The sequence below is a fragment of the Cyprinus carpio genome, chromosome B19 (genome assembly GCF_018340385.1).
Source record: "Cyprinus carpio isolate SPL01 chromosome B19, ASM1834038v1, whole genome shotgun sequence".
Classification (NCBI taxonomy): domain Eukaryota; kingdom Metazoa; phylum Chordata; class Actinopteri; order Cypriniformes; family Cyprinidae; genus Cyprinus; species Cyprinus carpio.
The window spans coordinates 998,814-1,013,775 of NC_056615.1; the positions used below are offsets into that span (position 1 = coordinate 998,814).

The 14,962-nt window shown below is 42.5% G+C and overlaps 1 protein-coding gene across 1 annotated transcript in view; it reads left to right on the top strand.

Moving 5' to 3' along the window:
- LOC122140611 (CMP-N-acetylneuraminate-beta-galactosamide-alpha-2,3-sialyltransferase 1-like) overlaps positions 1 to 14,962 on the top strand; it is a 132,856-nt gene that overhangs the window by 75,023 nt on the left and 42,871 nt on the right. Inside the window, exon 2 of the mRNA XM_042744791.1 lies at positions 446 to 1,132. Coding sequence (XP_042600725.1) covers positions 851 to 1,132 — 282 coding nt within the window. The 5' untranslated portion in view covers positions 446 to 850. The remainder of the gene's footprint in view (positions 1 to 445; positions 1,133 to 14,962) is intronic.

Here is a 14,962-nt window from a genome sequence, read left to right on the forward strand (position 1 = left end):
TATTTCAGACCTATTTCAATGGAAGGCAGTAAGAAGGATTAGGCATCATACTTTATCTGAAATACAGGAAATACTTTGATATAGACATTGCTGATCAAAACACTGCATTGTGTGTGTTGCGCACAGTCCTTAAGGTAGAGCTCAAGGTGAAGTTGTTATTGGTGATGCTTGGATGTTCTGTTTTGAGGTAGGTAGTAATAGGCATGAAATGTTTAAGAAACACTATTTAAATCTCAGAGTGCGCGTTGGTGCTTTGTTGTAGTATCCGTGTAGCTAAAAAGCATAATTAGATCAATGATAGCATGTTTAACCAGAGTTTTTATTTTTGTTATACAAGGTTGAAGATTAAATAAATAAGCTTAATTTTAGGAAATGTATCTTAGCTATTAGGGAAAAAATCTAAATGTATGCTGATATTTAGGTTATCTTGTGTTTGCTTTTCTAGGTAGATGATCAAACAGACAAGATCAGGAGAGAGAAGACTAGCATCCTGATCACACTGTCCTGGATTGACCTGGATCCTGATCACTGTCCTCAGATGTTTGATTTGTCCAGAAAGATCCTCCAGGATTTTTTCCAGAGAACATTTTTACAATTGAGGACTGTATGATGTTTTTTGGGTTTTACCTTAGTAAGGATTTTTTTCAATGATTTGTAGTCTTTCCTCCCAAACCATTGTAAGGTTCACATGTTCTTCCTCACAATGTGGATACCTGCTGGAGAGTGAAGAATCAGATAATTGCATATTTTCATTTTTCTCAGTGATTTTTGTGGGAGAACAAAGAATGTGTAATATATCCCTCACTCTTCTTTGGTTTGTTTTGGGGTGAGAGACAGATTCAAACTCAAAATGTCTCGGTTCACCCAGAGGAAAATACGCACATTAACAGGACTTTTGTGCGCCATGACCTTCTCACTGTTTGTGTTCAGTTACACACTCAGAGAACCCTCGCTGTACTACTTCAGGTCCATGCTGGGCCTGTCAGGAAGTACATGTTCCTGTCGACGCTGTATCACTCACCTTGATGATGAAGATGATAGCTGGTTTATGGAACGGTTTAACCAATCCTTCCACCCACTGATGTCCAGGAAAAGCAGCATGCTCTCAGATGACACATACAGATGGTGGCAGGTTAGTCACATACCACTACTTATAGCAGAACAGAACTAGGTCTTTACAAGGGATACACTGAAAGTAGGGGACTTGGAATCAGTGAACAAAAAATTATATGTTGTATTTTATTAAAATACTGCAAAGAGAAACTTTTTTTTTTTTTTTTTTTTAAATAACATGCACAGTCATTCATTCAAAATCGGCATGGAAGCACATCATGGATGCAACAATGTGCATTACAAAACATAATTATGTCTGTAAAGTTTGTTCTAAAAAATTTAATCCATCTAAAACGTATAAGAACAGATTATTTCAGTGATGTATCATCAATTAATCCTGGTATACATATGTTTGGAGCACGTCTCTCCTCTTTTTAGTGCTCATTGGTGGATTAACCATATGAGCTATTGGCAAAGTACCCAGAAGGACCATGTCCATGGGAAAAAGGAGCCAAAGGAGTGGAGACTAAATTTAGTTCCAAACCAGGCACAAAAAAATAATCCAACAGACAGTAGGTCCTCCTTCCTAACACCCTCAGGGGATAGCTGTATAATCTCCACTGCCAGTGGTGTTTCGGGGTTCAGCGGTCTCCAGCGATTGGTTACATGTTTGGTTTTCTCCTGCCATGTGTCAGGACATCAAACATTTAACATCCCAAATATCTCTGTCATTGGGTCTTAAGGACTGTAGAAAAAGGCTACAGAGAGTTTGACTCCTAACCCTAAGGTTGTGGGTTCGAGTCTCGGGCCGGCAATACCATGACTAAGGTACCCTTGAGCAAGGCACCGAACCCCCAACTGCTCTCTGGGCGCCACAGCATAAATGGCTGCCCACTGCTCCGGGTGTGTGTTCATGGTGTGTGTGTGTTCACTGCTGTGTGTGTGCAATTTGGATGGGTTAAATGCAGAGCACGAATTCTGAGTATGGGTCACCATACTTGGCTGTATGTCATGTCACTTTTTACTTTCTGCAGTTCAACGGCGTGGTCTACACAACCATGAAACCAGAGCAGATGCATTTGTTGACACAATTTGCAAAACTCTGCTGGACAAAGGGGCCATAGAACGTTTCCCTCCCAGACAGAGAGTCAGGCTACTACAGACGAAATTTTTGGATTCCCAAAAAAGATAGGGGTTGCGCCCACAGTGCAAATTACAGAGGGGGTGGGGGGTTTGGGGGGATCTGATCCCCCTGATGGATATGCATAACATGGAGATTTGTAAATATTAAGATGCATTTCCGTAGCTCTGACTGATTTGTAATTGTAATTTTAGCAATGAAAGTGCACACGAAGGTTGCATATGTTACTATAGCAAACACTGTGCGTTTTCTTTCAGAATCATCATTGGCTGATAGAGAAAAATAGGTTACATAAAAGTTTTTACTTAAAAATGAAGATATAATTATGGGGAAAAGATTTGGGGAAAATATTTATTACGTCATCTTATGTTTTTGTCAATCTTGATGCAGGACGTCTAGCTGCATAATGAAGCCTGGCTATTAGAATGCAGTTATATGACCCTAGAATTAGAGATATGTAGACAAAAATGACCCTAGATGAGTTTGTTTTAAATTTGTATCATATGCTATACAGTAATTTAGCAATATCACATGACACGGGCAAGAGAGCTGATTTTTCCCCGAATATCTGCATGATTCCAAATGTGATATTCATTTTATACAACCGTTTAATAGACAATAATTAATATTGTGTTACATTTTAGAAACATTGTCAATACTGTCTGTTTTTGTGTAATTTTACCAATGAAAATAAAGCCCTAGGAGAACTGTTGTGTGTCTCTGATCAACACACAGCGGTGTTTCATTACTGAATTAATTTTTAAACGAATTGAGTGAGTTAATGATTCAGTGAGCCATTCATAAAGGCAGTCCTTGCTTCCTTTCTGAATGAATCAGTCGTTTGAATGAATCGATTGAATTAATGACTGAATGACTCGCACAGTGATTTTCCACCGCCTACTGATGCTTTTAGTTTACTCATCTCAAGTCTCTGGGGTTGAGATTCAATGCAAAGAAAAGGGTTCTCTCCTGCCCAGAGGAAAACATATTTACTATGGGATTTAATCAAAATACCAGCACAGCTGTGTTCTGCACATGATGAATCAATTGTAAACACCCTGAAGAATATTAAGCTAGGCCAGGTAATTACTTTCCATTACTTTCTGAAGGTTTTAGGTCTCATGGCGGCTGCAATCCACAGCAGTACCGTTAGAACAACTGCACATGAGTCTTTCTTACCTTGGTTCCCACTCTAAGTACTTATTGTCATTGCAAGGTGCTAACGATGGCCCATATGTGGCCCAGACAGTCGATCTGTTGCCAGGAGTCCTGGCCAAGGTCAGTGTTGAATTGAGCAAAGGTCCTGCCTCCTACTGATAGTGCCTCGTTGGCCGACCTTAGTTTCTTAGACCTGATATCCCTTCTTGGATTTTAGGAATCTCCTATCTTAGGCGCAGTGAATGATAATTCACTCCTAGCCCAACCTTTGGAACCTACATGTTTAGCCCCTGAGGGGGACCAATTAAGAGAGACTGGTCTTTCAGCTGGTGTAGTGGAAACTATTCTAAGTGCTAGGGCTCCCTTGACTAGATGAAGTTATGCTCTTGGGTGGTGCTTTTTTAAGGTATGGTGGTCAAGATGTGCCTGTGCCGGAGTTTCTAAATGAAAGTGAAGTGACGTATGGCGACCCATACTTGGAATTTGTGCTCTGCATTTAACCCGTCCATGTGCACACACACACACTGTGAAAAACTCCCGGAGCAGTGGGCAACCAATGCTGTGGCACCCGGGGAGCAGTTGGGGGTTTAATACCTTGCTCAAGGGTCACACCTCAGTCGTGATATTGAAGGTGGAGAGAGTGCTGGTTATTCACTCCCCCCACCGACAATTCCTGCTGGACATGAGACTCAAACCCAAGACCTTCGGGTTACAAGTCCGACTCTCTATCCATTAGGTCACGACTGCCCTGTTGTTTATATCTACCTATTTTTGATGGGTAGGAAAACACCCTCTAGTCATTAGTTTCATTTGTGGAACTAATCAGTTGAGGCCACCTGCCAGAGTGAGAGTCCCTTTGTGGGCTATAGTACCTGAGAGTCTGGTTGGGACCCCTTTTGAAGCATTTGAGACAGCACCAATTAAGCTTATATCTCTAAAGAAAGTTTTTCTTATGGCTATTACTTTGCAGGCTCTTTTGGTTTTGCCATCCTGCTTAGAAACTGTCCCTGGACTGGTCAAAGCTATTTTGCACATTTACCCTGATTATTGCCCTAAAGTTCCATTCTCAATCATGCATTTGGTCGTTCTGGAAGCCTTATCTGCTATTCACAATGCTGAAGCAGGAAAGATTTCACTTACTACGTCCAGTCTGTGCTCTTCAGACCTACAGGTTTCCTTGATTTTGCAAAGACAGACACGTTCATCAACATCTTTTGTTGATTCTGGATCAACTTTATTGTCCAGAAACATAGACCTAACCCTATCCCTATTCCTACACCTAACTCTACCCATAATGTATTCCTAAAATCAGAAGGAAATGATGCTGAATGAAATAGGTTGAAATACTGTATTTTAAATAATAAGAATGTAGAAGCACCTAACTGTGGTTGTAAAGCTAAAACTGACATTTCCTGTAAACTTGTGCCTCAATTTTGATTGGTTGCTTGGAATGTTGTTCCAGGATTAACAATGCTGTTGATCCAGGAACATGTTGCACTTGGTGAAATCACGTTCAGCAAGATTTACGTCCACCACATCAGCAGGTGGCATAAGTCAGAACAGCTTTTTATATGCTATGGGTGCTGCAACAGGGGACCGACTGCCACTAGGCAAACAATGTCACATTGAGGCATGCTATTGCCCTAGACTACGAAGCACGCGGTCAAGCTTCACCTCTAGGAGTAAGGGCCCAAGGAGTTAGGGCCCATTCTACTAGGGGAACTGCATCCTCCAAGGCTCTGGCAATAGGTGCCCCTTGCAGCAAATATGTGGTGTGGCAGGCTGGTCCTTCTTGCATACGTTTATCAGGTTCTACAGACTGGATGTCCCTCATAGGCGGAGTTTGGGGGGGCTGGGGGGCACTCAGGATGACTCATGATTTTCAACTTGAGAGGACTCTTTTTTTGTAATTTTCCCATTTTAGCAAGTTAACAAATATTCATTGTTTTTTAATAAACCCATAAAAGCCATGAAGCAATGGCCTTGAGTGTGGCGTGTGATGCACTATTAAATTTAAGCATGTACGCAAGCCTTAAGATTCACCCTTGGCTTGGCCCCCTCCTGGAACGGTGTGTCCTCGCACCGAAAGAGATAGTCCAGCGGAGGGAGGGTGGGGGTTCTGGATTTAGGCGTGAGGTAGGCAAGGGGCAGGCAATGGAGAGGGGGCATGGAGCATGGTACCAGGGTGGAGTGGATGGAGGGAGGAGCCAGTGAGGAGCCCGGAGCAGGAGAAGCCAGATGGTCATCCAGAGGCCAGCCAGGATGATGACCCACGGTGGAGTCGACTGCGAGAGGAGCCATGGTGGAGGAGGAGCCGACAAGACCAGGGGGCCAACTGACAGAGAGTGCACCGATGGATGAGGAGCCCAGGATGGAGCAGAGCAGCCGCAGAGCCAGGGGGACACCGAGGATCTGGAGGGCCAAGGCGGAGCAGAAGGCTCAGGCGACCAAGGCGGAGGCGGGGCACCGGAAGACCGTTGTGGAGCCGGAGTGACTGAGGATGGAGGTGGAGCCAGAGGGAAGGAGGAGCCTGACAGAGCCGGAGGAATGGTGGGAGCTGGTGGGATGCCGAGCCACAGTGGAGACGAGGGAGCTAAGAGCCAGGCGCAGCCAATGGGTCAAAGGTCTGAAGTGGAGTCCAGAACTCGCAGGCAGGCAGAACTCAAGGCGGACCAGAGCGCCCAGATGGCGCTGACTGAGGGTGAGCCAAAGGACTGACAGGCACCAGCGGAGATGGAGCAGAGGAACTGTCTGGTCTAGGAGGAGGCGGAAAAGGGAGGCTGGGAGGGAACACAGTAGGATCAGGGCTGGACGGAACCAGCGGAGATACAAGAGATTCAGGGCTGGATGGAACCAGCAGAGATGGAGCAGAGGAACTGACTGGTCTAGGAGGAGGCAGGAGAGAGAGGCTGGGAGGGAACACAGGAGGATCAGGGCTGGACGGAACCAGCAGAGACACAGGAGATTCAGGGGTGGACGGAACCAGCGGAGACACAGGAGATTGAGGGCTGGACGGAATCAGCGGAGACACAGGAGATTCAGGGCTGGATGGAACCAGTGGAGACACAGGAGATTCAGGGCTGGATGGAACCAGCGGAGACACAGGAGAATTAGGAATTAGCTCCCCAAACCAGTCTATAAGGTCCATTTGAAAAATGTCCATTAATTCCTCTACATAATTTTTAGAAACCAGTTGCAGCTCACCCTCAGTTGCAGGAGTGTGGGCAGGGCTTTCCTCCATGCCCTCGATCTCCACCAGTAATCCCACGATGCACGGTGTTGCTGGCTCACACACCTGGTCAGTCGCGCTCTCGATTCCTAGCTCCCTGACAATGATTGGCTCCTTTATTATGGATGGCTCGGGCTCTGCGGCTGCGGTGGGCTCTGGCTTTAGCTCCGTGCAGCAGGATGATGGCTGGCTGGTCTCTGGTTCGGGAGTGGGGCTGGAGATATCCTCCTCAGCGGGGCAGACGGTGAACGGAGATCCATTTTTCTCCAGCACCCACTCCACGAGAGCGGCGAAATCCTCTCTGGGACTGTTCGCTGGCAGGCGTGCCTTACACCACTGGCCGTGATAATAATAAACACAGAGCTAGCGGTCTGGGGATTTTGTAATGAACGGTAGTTTTGTTAAGTCCCTGGTGTGGTCCTCCAGCGAACGGTCCAGTTGCTCCAGGCACAGGAGCTGGACAGCTGGGATATTCATTCCGGGAGAGGGAGCAAACAAAACGAAAAGGAAAGAAAAATTTTCGGTCCGCTATTCTGTCACACGAGCTGGGTGTGTAAATCAAACGCACGAGGAAGAAGATTTATATCAAAGAGTTCTTTTAATGATCACGGGAGAAAAAGGGCACATCCAACACAAATCTTCAAACATAAGAACTTAACATCAATAGTGGACAAATCAAAAATGGAGAGCACAGATTTTAAATACTGGGAACATAATCAGTGGGAAACAGAAACAGGTGTGGGGCTAATTAATTAACTAAACAAGAAAAGGAACATGACCAAATAAGGATACTCAGAAAGAACAGAAATCCATAACTGTGACACAGTGGGTGCCTCCCAAGCATAAAAGTGAAACCCTGCCTTTGTCCCTGCTACTCAGGAGTTGCATGTCCTTGAGTCAACATCCCAGGGTCATGTCTGAGACCTCTTAAATGTTTGTGTGCACACACCACACAACATCGGGGGTTCCAGACTAGGGATGCACCAAAATGAAAATTCTGGGCTGAAACAGAAAATTGTGGATGCACTTACCAAAAAACGAAACCGAAAATGCTTTGTAATGATTATTTATTATTTTATTAAATAATACAAATAATTTTGTAAGACTTAAAATAAAAAAAATAAAAAAAACATTTTTGACTGAAAGTAACACAATAAAATTGGACAGAATTTATATTAATATTTGTAACACATTATAATAAGGTTAATTAGTTAACATTACTTAACTACTTTAGTTAACATGAGCGAATAAACAATACTTCTTCAGCATTTATTAACCTTTTAGTTAAAAATGTTAATTTCAACATTTATTAATGCATTATTAAAATCAACGGTTGTGCTTGTTAACAGTTAATGCACTTAACTTGAATTAACATGAACTAAAAGTGAACTACTGTATTCTCAATAACTAACATTAGGAAAATGAATAAATACTGTAATAAATGTATTCTTCATGTTAGTTAATAAGCTACATTAACTACCACTAACTATTGGAACTTTGTTGTAAAGAGTTACCATAATATTAAATATCAATATATTATTTTTATTCATTTCCATGCAACTAATTATTCAAATAATGTATAATCCTACAAAGCCATTATTATCAGAGCATGTGAGAAGAGTGTCACAAGAGAGTAGCGTCATTACCAGTGTTGCTGTGTTATAGCACAGTAGCGCTATTGCAGATAGGAACAAATATACTACAAATAAATATCCTGTCGGCGAGTTATTTGAGCTGACTTTGTAAGTATGAGTTTTACATGAGCAGAATGCACATTAATAGAGCGGAATATTGAGTGGAGCGACACACTGCACAGTGACGAAGAGAGCGACCTATTATAGCCAAAAAAAAAATTCTGCTAATTTTTTCAGCCAGTTTCTCTTTCGCAAAAATTTCGGATAATTTTCAGTAGCCTAAAATTTGGTGCATCCCTAGTCCAGACACTTCCAGTCCAGCAGTGTTTGTATTCTCGTACCTATTAGCATTAATGAAATGCAGAATCAAACATCATTTTGATAGGATATGTCTCGGCTTACTTGACTATGTAAGGATGAAAGAACCTCTCCCGAGAAACAGACAATACAAACATACACGGGCATCTTCGAGACACCCCACAGAGTGGAGGTGAAGGAGACCTCCTTCCCTTCTGTCCATTGGTTTCATTTTAAATTCCTTCACCCATCCTTACTTCTACTCAGTCTGCTCAAAATGATTACATGAAAATGTCCATGCAAGTGAACTAACAGTCATGTCTGGTATCATTTGAAATGTCTCGGTGCAAGTGGTACAATGGTCTCAATCTTACAAAAGTAGACTAAAAGATATTACAGATCCTAAGAGTTAAGATATATTTTGCTTACTGTAATGGGAGTGCCCTCTTTCAGGGTCTTCCGTGTAAATTACCTTTTGTTCCTATTGAGTTGTAAACCGGGGTCAGGGACCTGAGTTAATGCAAATTCCAATTGTTCCGGCGGGCACATCAGGTGAGATTCTAGATTTCTGACTAACTGCTTGACTTTAGCTAAGTTGTACTCAGTAGCATTAACTATGGGGGGGGGGGCTTGTCATAGTACTGGTCATAACTGCTGGTTATTGTCTCAGCTTTAATTAAGTTGTACTTAGTTATTTTAACTATTGGGGCTAGACAAAAATACTATTGAAATATTAAAAATATTAATATATTTCATAGTACTAGCATAACCGCTGATTATTGTTTGAGTTTTATTTAAGTTGTACGTAGTTATATAACTGTCGGGGGCTAGACAAAGAGTTCCAGCATAACCGCTGATTATTGTTTTGAGCTTTAACTAAGTTGTACATGGGAAACTGTAGGGGACTAAACAGAAATACTATTTAAAGAATGGTAAGCATGGGCGACCTATTAAATAGTATTAGTTATAACCTTTGGCTAATGATCAGACTGGCTGTCACACCCCTGGACTCATTATGTTGTGTTTTGCCTTCATGTGTTCCATTCCCCATGTTCTCTGTGACTCAGTTTCTGTCTCCCGTGATTGTTGATTAGTTCCCAGGTGTGTTTTCTTAGTTCCCAGGTGTGTCTCCTTAGTCCTTCGTTAGCCTGTCTTTAAATACCATAGACTTTCAGTTCAGTTTTGTCAGCTCTACCAGTTACATATGTGTGTCTTCCTCCTGTGTTCCATGTTGGATTTATCCCTGTGTTGGATTAATAAAGACTATCTCGATTACTCTCGACTCTGTGATCCTTCCGGCAGCGTAGTGTGACAGAAGACCCGACCTACAGAAGTTTAAATAGCAACCTCCGTTTGTCCTCAGTCCTTTTTGTTTCCGTAGTGTTGTCCATGGATCCCCTCCTTCTCCCCGAATTCTTCCTCCTCCTGCTGGAGCAGGAAGGATGATCTCTCGAGGACCATAAGAGGCAGTTCCTGTTGCTAGCCCATCGCAGCACCTACCCGGACGACTCTCACCGTCTGCCCAATGGAGAATCTCGCCAGGTCCACTCAGGACCCAGAGCCCAGCCCACCATCTCCCTGATGTGCAGAGCACATGCCCGAGCCCACCGATGATGGAGAGCCATAGCCCAACCCATCAGACCAGTTGCGAGAGCTGGCTCCAGTGCCCACCGCAAGGGAGAGAGCTGTGGACGGTGTGATGGCGGAGTGGAGCTCCGCCCCTGCATTGCGGCTGAGGGTGAGCGGAATATGGAATGCCAAAATGAGGAGGTGGATTTTATAGACCTGCTCCTAGAATGTGTCCTCCAGTGCCTGCTCCTAGAATGTGCCCTCCTGTGGCCGCTCCTCAAAAATGACCGCCCTCCCACCCGCCCTGCCACCTCCACCGATGTCGTCTGGCAGCCCCTCTGCTTGCCCTCAGCCCACCATCATTGCGGTGCGAGCTCCGCGGGACTGCCATCCTCCAGCGTTGCTGTGCTCTGAGTCTCCCTCACCTCCGCCTCCTGCCTCTGAGGCCTGGACTCTGCCTCGGCCCATTGACCCGACGGCTCCGCCATGGCTCCTAGCTCCTTCCTCTCCACCGTGGCCCAGCAGTCCACAAGCTCCACCTGGCTCCCTCGTCACTCCGGCTCCGCCTTGGTCTGGGGTCAACCATCCTTCACCTCAGGACTCTGTCCCTCTGGCTCCGTCAGGCTCATTCATCCCCTCGGCTCCACCTCAGTCCTCTGTTGCTATGGCTCCACCGTGGCCTCCCGGATCCACATCTCCGCATCGGTCGCCAGCACCATCGGTTCCGTCTAGGACCTCCAGATCCTCCCCGTCACCCTGGCTCTTCGGTTCTCCATCTCCACCTCGGGGTCCTCCTCCACCTGCTCTGCTGCCGTGGGTCGGCCCCCTGGAGTCGGCGGCCATTCCTCCTCTATGGCTCCTCCCACCTTCGGCTTCACCTTGGGCTGTTATGGCTGTGGCCTGGGTCCTGCTGGGCTCCTCCTGCTCCAGGTCCCTCCTGTCTCCTCCCTGGCTCCTTCCTCCGTGGTCTCTGTCTGCTGGCCCCCTCCTGGAAGTCCGTCCCTCCTTAGTTCCCAGGTGTGTCTCCTTAGTCCTTCATTAGCCTGTCTTTAAATACCATAGTCTTTCAGGTCAGTTTTGTCGGTTCTACCAGTTACATACATGTGTCTTCCTCCTGTGATCCATGTTGGATTTACCCCTGTGTTGGATTAATAAAGACTCTCTCGATTACTCTCGACTCCGTGTTCCTTCCGGCAGCGTAGCGTGACATTGGCGAGTTTGTGATTGTGGGGCCCACGTAACATTAGAACGGCCAACGTGAAGCACCCTCAGTGACATAGATCCCTAATGAATGAGCAAATATAAAGTACAGAGTTAACTAGAATAATCATCAAATGTCAGAATAATAATAATAATTAGAGACAGACAAAATCCCAATTAGCCTTTCAACCTAAATTCGAGGTCATACTAAAATAGAGTCAGATTAGAATTTAACTTAAAATGAGAAGAAAATGCAAGAAACCTTCAGCCAGCACTGGATACCTTCTGGACCTTGCAACTGTAACCCTGTTCCCTGAAAAAAACAGTAACAAGATGTTGAGCCTCATCACCGCACTGTAGACGGTGTGTCTAGATGTACAGTAGGTAGACATCCAAAATGGGTAATACCACCGCGCGTACCGCCGCCGCAGGGCCGCGGCGTTAACTCCAAATCAGTCGCGTGTTAAAATCATTCGCGAAACTACCGCCAGGTGGCGCAAAGGGATGGATTGCGAACTGAATGTAATTGTAAAATGAAAGGAAGACGTTAAACAACAATAACATTATAATATACATTATAACATCCTTAAAAGCCATTAAAAAAAAATAGGATAGTCTTAGGCTACAGTCTACTCATCAAAACTTTAAAGAAAGGCCGTTACACAAAGGCTCTTATGCATGCTATTGTTTTTAAACAGTCATTATATATATATAAATACGGATTAAAATTTTTGGTTAAAAAAAAAAAAATAATAATAATAATCTTCAGGTTCCATTTGCAGAGCGAAATGAGAACGGTCCAGAATTTACAAATAATTCTTATTAACTCTGTTATAATTCTTGATTTTTCAAACTGCTAAGACTTTGCATTTTTGAATTATGCCTTTACTGTGTGACCAATAATTGTGAATTGTGACTTTGATCGCGCTGGTGCCTCACGCGCACATATTCATTGGAAACAGCAGTCGTTCACCGAGCCATGTGGCGCAAGCAGCGGGCCACTTTGGCATATTTTTGCTAATTATGATTTTTTTCCCGTCGATACTGAAACACGTGTGAAATCCAAAGCCTATTTTACCTAATAAATAAGAGTTTAAGCTTCAAATGGGCAACATGTTTGGATTTGTCCCCGAATGAGAGAGATAAGCCCAACCTTACATTATGTATCGCTTTAAATTATTTTAATTATTATTTTTGTTGTTGTTTATAAGCCTATATTATTATATAGCCTGCTGCAATTATATTTATCCATTAGAATTATATATTTGTAATTCTTGTTCTGTTCTGATCATTTTTTTTTACATTTAAAGGATTTGTTGTAAAGTGAAGGGAACTAAAAATGTCCTGTTGGTACATTAGCCTATAGCATTATTAGGCCTGCCGTTATTATTTCTGAATGTAATAAAATGCAACTCTCACAAATGTAATTTATTTTTTAGCGTGTTTTCGTGTATGTTTTTATCCAGCTTTATTTTTTTCATTGCATCTAAAAACAAATCTTCGTGAACAAAACAAATATAACTTCAGATCCGCCTCTCGCGTTGCTCAGCTGTGGACCATTTCAAAATGTTTGATATAAAGGTTGCTGTCACATTTTATACAGGAATTGTTCATTAAAAAAAAAATATATATATATATATTGTTAGTTTTATGCTAACATGCAATCAAGTCTTCGGATACTATACAAGATACAAGTTCATTTAGGCTATTTAACATGCACTGTGACATTTTACCGTTTCAACTTATAAAGTTCTTGAGATTTTAAAGTCAGTTTAATAGTATTGAAATTCAAGTTGAATCTAGTATAAAAAAGGTTTAAATTGCTTAAATTATTTCTATGAATTAATAAGTTAGCATGACTTTTTCATCATAGCATTTTTTACGAGGTGTGTTCGTTCGGATAATTTATAATAATGAGCTCCAAGTTTAAGAATAGCCTACACTAGGTTTTTTTTTTTTTTTTTTTTTACTCTCTATTTAACAGCATTAACTTACAATGAAATACGTCTTCCTTCAGGCAGACTGAATGTTTTCCTGTCTTGCTAAATGTTGGGTCAGTTTGCGCGAGTCCCGCGCGCTGTGAAGCGGGAGCAGCTGACGGAGGACTCCGCTTGGTCTTAAAGCCTTCCGCAAACGCCTACGTTAACAAATAATAATGATTTTGGCAAAAATAATGATAAATTATCAATTGATAATTTGTTATTATTTTGGTCTAGTGAAAATAATAATATGGGCTGCGGGAAAATAATGAATAAAAAGAGTAAGGCTGCTGTGAGTACAGGCATGTTTCAACCCAGTAACAACACACCGTTCCTCACAGCCAAAAAACAGACCGAGTTCAGCTCAGCTGGAGGGGGCTGGGGTGTAGTTCTGTATAACTTGTGGGGGTCGAGATAAAGGTGTGAATCTCTTGCTCTTTCATATGGACAGTCTTATGAGGGTTTCAAACTTGCAGAACAGGTTTTAGGACAACTTTAAAGAAAGGTTTGATCCACTTCAAATGTTGACTATATAGCGCAATAAAGTTTATTAGTTATTATAACTTAATTTCAGAGGTAGTTGCCTTTAACTTAAAAAAAAAAAAAAAAAAAAAAAAAAACTGTTGCATTAGGGCGGGGCAATAGGCCTATGGCCTAAAAAAAATCCCCGATTTTTTTCCACAAAAAAATCCAATTTACAATTTAAATCGATTTTTTTTGCCTCCCTACTTAAAATCAATATTCAAATGACAAAGAAATTGTTCAAAACAAGTGTTAATATAACAATATATTATTTTTTAATACTAGCCCATCATGCATCTAACCATCCACTCGGCTTTAAGAGCTGTTCAGATTAAAACTGGTAACTCCGCAGTGAGTCAGTGTCATGGACGGAGGACAGACCAAGTGTAGGCCTAAATCAGTTTTCTAGTTTATATTTTCATCTCGTTATGCCGCTGGTTTAGGTTATGTATTTATTTTTATTTCTTATATCAATTATTTGTAAATATAGCAGACACTGTCTAACCGTGTCTACACTGGACGGCCTTGTTCATATTGGGCGAAACATCTCTCTCACTCGGCAGTAGCTATGTGAGCGGAGTGGAGCGGCAACAATTTCCCTCCGCGCTCCTAGCATTTAATAATCACTAAGCTCCGCGGTTCATTGATACCAGAAACACTGCTCCGCCTTCACTCCGTGGCTAAAGTTGAAATGTTATGTTCATAATAGCTTATAAAAATAAAATAAAAATAAATAAATGAATTAAATAAATTACAGGAGAGTTTCAAAGGGGATTAGGCTATTGTGTGCAAACTTTTTTTGTCCTACCAAACGCCAAACTAATAAAATTGTCAGCATTAAAAGGTATAATTGCTGCTTTCTGCTGTGCAAATTTTGTTTGTAATGAAAATAACAGTTTACATTTTCGTCAGTTATTTTATCTACAGATCGATGCATTTGTTACTGATTTCTGCTCATTCAAAATCAGATACAGATGAAGTAGCCTACTGTAAGATTACATTTGTTTGAAAGCATTATTGCGACAGCGATTACATGTGAATGTGCTGTATCTGTTTAAATCATGCTTTAACCCGAAAATAATCAGTAAAAGGAAGACAAATTCCTTGAGAACTAGCCTGTAACATCCTGCTCGACTATTGCCGTCATTATAATCTTCGTATCAGAGAGATTATGTGTATC